At 48.6% G+C, this 6000-nt stretch overlaps 1 protein-coding gene across 1 annotated transcript; it reads right to left on the minus strand.

The window, feature by feature from the left end:
- Positions 1 to 5233: 5233 nt before the first annotated feature.
- LOC133307962 (uncharacterized) lies at positions 5234 to 5752 on the minus strand. Its single transcript, XM_061508545.1, has one exon. The coding sequence runs from the start codon at positions 5750 to 5752 to the stop codon at positions 5234 to 5236; it is 519 nt and encodes a 172-aa protein (XP_061364529.1).
- Positions 5753 to 6000: the final 248 nt, after the last annotated feature.

Genomic DNA, 6000 nt, shown 5'->3' on the forward strand with positions numbered 1-6000 from the left:
AGGATGACTTGAGTAAGTCACTGGAAGCCATCAAGAAAGAGAAGGAGGTTCTCCAAACTGAGAGGGATCAATTGTCTGCCAACCTGTTTGCTGCGCAGGGGAGCCTCCATGCCAAAGATGAGGACTTCAAGAAAGCCACAGGGCAGGTGGAAAAACTTGAGGAGGCTCTAGCTAACTTGATGTACCATTCTTTTAAGAACGCCCTTCAGCAGGTTTCTGTCAGGTACCCTGACGCCGATTTGACCGGTTTCACTCCCGATTATGAGGTGGAGGATGGCAAGATTATTGAGCGCCTTGGGGGTGACGCCATCAGGGTGGTCGAGGTGGCGCCGGAGACTGATGACGACGAAGGCGCGCGAGGAATGCTTCCAACCACTGATGCTGGTAGTGATGATGATCACGAGGAGGAGGATGCTGGGCGTGGCATGCTAATCGAGCTTATCAGCGAGACCTTGATTGACCCTGGTATGGCGAGTGGAGGTGGTGTTACTGGCTCGGTTGGGTCAGAGCACGCGGTGGACGCTCCAGCTCAGGTGGTGGGTACACAGGCAGTTGAGAAGGACGTGACTGATCAGGCGCAAGATGCTGAGATGGTCACGACCAATACATAGGCTTAGTAACATTGCTATTTCTCTGCTTTTTTGCTGTGGTTGGTATGTCAACCGCGGGCTTGTACTCTTGCCATTAAAAATATTAATGAATTTCCTCTCCTTTCGTGCTTTTGATTTGACTTCTTAATCATTTATATTTCCTCTAGTTAAGTGGGCATTGGCTGGGGGTGAGAACCATCACAGTCCAACTATGGCGGGGGTGAGAACCATCTCGTTAGTTGGGCGTTGTCTGGGGGTGAGAACCATCCCGTTAGTTGGGCGTTGGCTGGGGGTGAGAACCATCCCAGTCCAACTATGGCGGGGGTGAGAACCATCCCGTTAGTTGGGCGTTGACTGGGGGTGAGAACCATCCCAGTCCAACCGTGGCGGGGGTGAGAACCATCCCGTTAGTTGGGCGTTGGCTGGGGGTGAGAACCATCCCAGTCCAACCGTGGCGGGGGGTGAGAACCATCCCGTTAGTTGGGCGTTTTTGCTTTGACATAGAATTTGTGAACTGGCGTTGTTATTTATTGAAAACTTGCAAACCTGCCTCGTTAAAAACCTTTCCCCGTAAAACCCATTGGAACAAAAACGTAGGGAAGGAAAAGAGTGCAGACAATATTACATGTCGTTTTAACTATAATACTTTTTGAGCTTGTCCGCGTTCCACGCCCTTGGGATCGCTTTCCCCTCCAGTGTCTCGAGGGAGTAAGCTCATTTTCCCAGTTTGTTTGTTATCTGATAGGGCCCTTCCCAATTTGGGGCGAGCTTTCCTTCTCAGGCGTTCTTGTTTCCAACGTTTGCTCTTCTAAGAACTAGATCTTTTTCTTCAAAACTTCGAGGAATGACCTTCTTGTTGTAACAAGTGGCTGATCTTTCTTTCGTCTGGCGATCGGATTGAGTGGCATATCCTCTTAGTTCGTCCAGCAGGTCCAATGCTTCTTTTAAATTTTGGGTGTTGGCGACCTCGGTCACGTGTTCTCGTCGCCATGAGGGTTCACCGATCTCTATAGGAATCATGGCGCTTTCGTGCCGTAAGTCAGCCTGAAAGGCGTTTCTCTAGTGGAAGACTGGGCGGTTGTCCTGTATCCCCATAGGACGTTGTCAAGGTTGTCTAACCATGCTCCTTTGTTCCCTTCCAACTTCTTCTTGATTCCTTTCCCTAACATTTTGTTAGCCGACTCCACCAAGCCGTTGGATTGAGAGTGTTCAACTGTGGCAAAATGATGTCGGATCTGTAGACTGCTCATCAGCTCGCGGAATTTGGCGTCGGTGAATTGAGTACCATTATCTGTGATGACTTCTCCGGGAATGCCGAATCGGTAGACGATGCTTCTCCAGAAGAACCTCGTTGCTTTTTGGAACGTAATTGTAGCTAAAGGTTCCGCCTCTACCCATTTGGTAAAGTAGTCTATGGCGACAATCAACCATTGGACTCGGCCAGCCGCTATAGGGAAAGGGCCCAGAATGTCAATTCCCCATTTGTAGAAAGGCCATAGCGAGGTGATTGACGTCAACTCTTCAGGTGGTGCTTTGTGTATATCAGCAAACTTCTGGCACTTTTCGCACTTCTTAACGTGCTCATGGGCGTCTCGCTCCATGGTCGGCCAGTAAAACCCCGCTCTCAATGCTTTCTTTACTAGCGAGTGACCGCCCATGTGGTGGCCGTTGATTCCTTCATGGATTTCTTCAATCACGTATTGAACGTCACTAGGATTCAAACATTTCAGGAGTGGGGTTGAGAGCCCACGCTTGTATAACCGTCCTTGTACTAGGCAAAAATGTGCGCTTCGTCGCACTATTTTTTGAGCTTCTTTTCGATCATGGGTTAGGACCCCTTCAGCCAAGTAGTTGACAATGGGTGTTGTCCAGGTTTCTTCGGCGACCTCTTAGGCCGAATTTGAGATGCTCATGACGATGCATGGGCTTGGCATGTTATGCTGGATTACTGATCGGTTGTTACCTGGGCTTTTGGTACTCGCCAACTTGGCGAGAATATCTGCCCGAGTATTTTCAGCACGCCTGATATGCTCCACCTCAACGCCTTCGAAACTTTCAATTAGTTCTTTAACCTTTTTTAGATATCTGCACATCAATGGTCCTTTGGTTTGGTACTCGCCGGAGATTTGAAAGGTTACCAACTGGGAGTCACTGAAGACTTTGAGACGTCGGGCTCCCATTTCTTTTGCTTGGAGCAAGCCAGCTATCATGGCCTCATATTCTGCCTGGTTATTAGTGGCGTTGAATTCAAAAGACAAGGAATGTTTGACGGCCACGCCTTCTGGATTTTCTACTATCATCCCTGCACCTGATCCTTTGGTGTTTGACGAGCCGTCGACATATAGTTTCCATATCCCAGATGAAGGCATTTCTGCTGTCTGATTCTCAGGAAGGGGGCTTTGCGTCATTTCGACGATGAAATCTGCAAGGGCTTGAGCCTTAATGGCGATTCTTGGTTCGTAGGCAATTTGGTACTCTGACAACTCTATCGCCCAGGACATCATTCTTCCGGCCAAGTTGGCCTTATGCAAAACTTGACGGATTGGCTGATTGATCCTGACAGTGATTAGATGGCATTGGAAATAGGGTCTCAATCGCCTTGCGGTAAAGATAAGTGTCAATGCAACCTTCTCAACTTGTTGGTACCTAAGCTCAGCTCCTTGTAAAACTTTGCTGATAAAGTAGACAGGCTTTTGTCCTTCTTTCGATTCTTTGACTAGGGCTGCACTGATCGCCTCGGTACCTACGGCGAGGTACAAATGCAACATCTCTCCATGGTCTGGTTTGGCGAGTATTGGTGGGCAAGAGAGAGCCCTTTTGAACTCTTGGAAGGCTTTCTCACATTCTTCCGACCACCGGAAGGTGGTCCCTTTTTTAAGCAAGCTAAAAAGGGGAAGAGACTTATGTGCCGAATTTGCCAGAAATCGGGTGAGAGCTACTAACCTTCCAGTCAGTTATTGAACCTCTTTGATTGTTTGCGGGCTTCGCATTTCAATGACTGCCTTGCATTTGTCAGGGTTGACCTCTATGCCTCGTTCCGTAAGCATGAAGCCTAGGAATTTGCCAGCGGGAACGCTGAAAGCGCACTTGCTGGGGTTAAGGCGCATGTTATACTTCCTCAATCTTTCGAACACGCCTTGGAGGTCTGACAAGTGTTGTTCTGGCATTCTTGATTTGGCGATCATATCATCAATATAGACTTCTATGCAATTACCGATCAGGTCTCTGAACACTTCGTTCATCATCCTTTGATACGTGGCCCCAGCGTTCTTCAATCCGAAAGGCATCATCGTATAACAGTAGTTGGCGTTCTGGGTGATGAACGCCGTTTTGTCTTGGTCTTCCTCCAGTAACGGGATTTGATTATAGCCAGAGTATGCATCCATGAAAGATAACATTTTGAAACCTGATGCGTTATCGACCAACTGATCGATGTTGGGGAAAGGATAGGCATCCTTGGGGCAGACCTTGTTGAGGTCAGTGTAGTCAACACACATTCTCCACGCGCCATTCGGCCTTTTTACCAATACTGGATTGGACAACCAAGTTGTGTACTTGATTTCCCTGATGAACCCGGCGTCGTGGAGTCTCTTAACTTCCTCATCAATGACCTTCTGGCGATCGAAACCAAACTTCCTCTTCTTCTGTGAAACTGGCTTTGCTTTAGGATCCACCGACAAACGGTGGCAGCATACTTCTGGGTCAATACCTGGCATATCTGACGGTTTCCAAGCAAACAAATCTTTGTTATCTTTTAACAGCTGGATCAACATGCCTTTCACTTCGGGATCAATGGTCGCCCCAATTGTTGTAGTCTGGTGATTCGCATCGCCTAACACAACGTGTTCCAACGCTCCATCTGGCGTGGGTCTGGCGTGTTCCACTTTAGGATCGTCCCTGGCGTCGAATTCCACTAAGAAGCATTGGCTGTGTTCTTTCCCCATCTCGCCAGGACTTCCTTCTGCTGGTGGGGTTGTCTTCTGTTGGGGTGCCATCTCATCTTTGAAGGTAACCTTGATCATTGGTCTCAAGGATATGTTGTAGTAGCTCCGGGCTACTATTTGATCTCCTCGCACTGTCGCGACTTTATTATCTCTGGCTATGAACTTCATCGCCAAATGAGGGTGTGAGACACTTGCCTCAAAGGCGGCGAACATCCTTCTGCCGAGAATGGCGTTATAAGCTGATGGCGTGTCAAGCACCAGGAACTGGATGTCTGCAGACCGCGAAGTTGGCGGTGTTCCAAGGGAGAGACGTAAGTTTATCACTCCCAGTGGCTTGGTGGTGGTAGCATTGAATCCTGAGAGTTCACCTGTGACAGGAGTTAAATCATTAACCGTAAATCCTAACGCCTTAAAACATGGTAAGAACAAGATATCAGCAGAACTGCCGTGATCAACAAATACACGATTAATGCCAAAGTTGGCGATTATTGCTTGAATGACGAGTGGGTCGTCATGTCCTGGGAGAACGTCGCCCAAATCGCTACTATCCCAAACGATTTTAGGCCTGGCTGGACCACAATCGTCTTTTACTTTGCTGATCACATTGCCTGCAACCGCCAAGCATTGTTTCAAGTGTTTCTTTCTGGCGTTCGACGTTTTTCCCCCTCCGCTCAATCCACCAGAGATCATGTTAATCACTCAATGTTTGATGACAGCTGAGTCTTCTTCTTCTTCCCTGCGCCTTCCTCCACGGCTGGGGCTTGCTTGGGCTCTGGTTCTTTGTGGCGAGTTTTCTCTGCTATCTCGTTCGCGGTGGGATCGAGCGTTGGGCTGATTGGTCCTCCTCCTTTCTGGCGACTTGCTACGATCACGGTGTCGCCTTCTATTTCCGGCAGGACGGGCACTATCACCTCCACGCCTTTGAGTACTGCCCTTGATGAGTTCATCAATCTCATCCTTGAGGCGCCTGCATTCCTCCGTGTTGTGGCCATTGCTGCGGTGATATTTGCAGTATGTTGTGGCTTCTCTAGTTGGCTGTTGCGGCCGTTGGTTACTCTTGGGCTCTTCTTTGTATTCGGTTTGCAGGACACTGTGTGATCTGCGTTCTGATGTGTCTCGCCCTGAAGGGCGACTGGAACGGGTGGATGTTTGGTATTCCTTTACTGACCGTTTTTTCCTTTCCTTTACTGACCGTTTTTTCTTGATTGTGGGAGTCATCCACTCGACTCCCTTTGTATTCCTCAATTCTCATGAATTCTTGGGCTTTCTTCTTGACTTCTTCCAAGTCAGTAATTTCATGGCGGGCGAGCTCGTATGCGAACTCTCCCTATCGCAAGCCTGACAGGAGTATGTGCACCTGCACCTTTGGATCTAAGCCTTGCACTTGTAGGGCCTCTTTATCAAAACGGTCTAGGAAGGATCGGAGGGACTCACCAGATCGTTGTCGAATCTTTTCAAGGGAATGG

Source organism: Gastrolobium bilobum, unplaced genomic scaffold (genome assembly GCF_033153095.1).
Source record: "Gastrolobium bilobum isolate Gb01-03AN ecotype WA unplaced genomic scaffold, APGP_CSIRO_Gbil_v1 utg13926, whole genome shotgun sequence".
In the NCBI taxonomy this organism is placed as follows: domain Eukaryota; kingdom Viridiplantae; phylum Streptophyta; class Magnoliopsida; order Fabales; family Fabaceae; genus Gastrolobium; species Gastrolobium bilobum.

Excerpts from the sequence above, each read along its gene's own strand:
- LOC133307962 (XM_061508545.1), bottom strand. The coding sequence starts at position 5,752 with ATGACTCCCACAATCAAGAAAAAACGGTCAGTAAAGGAAAGGAAAAAA.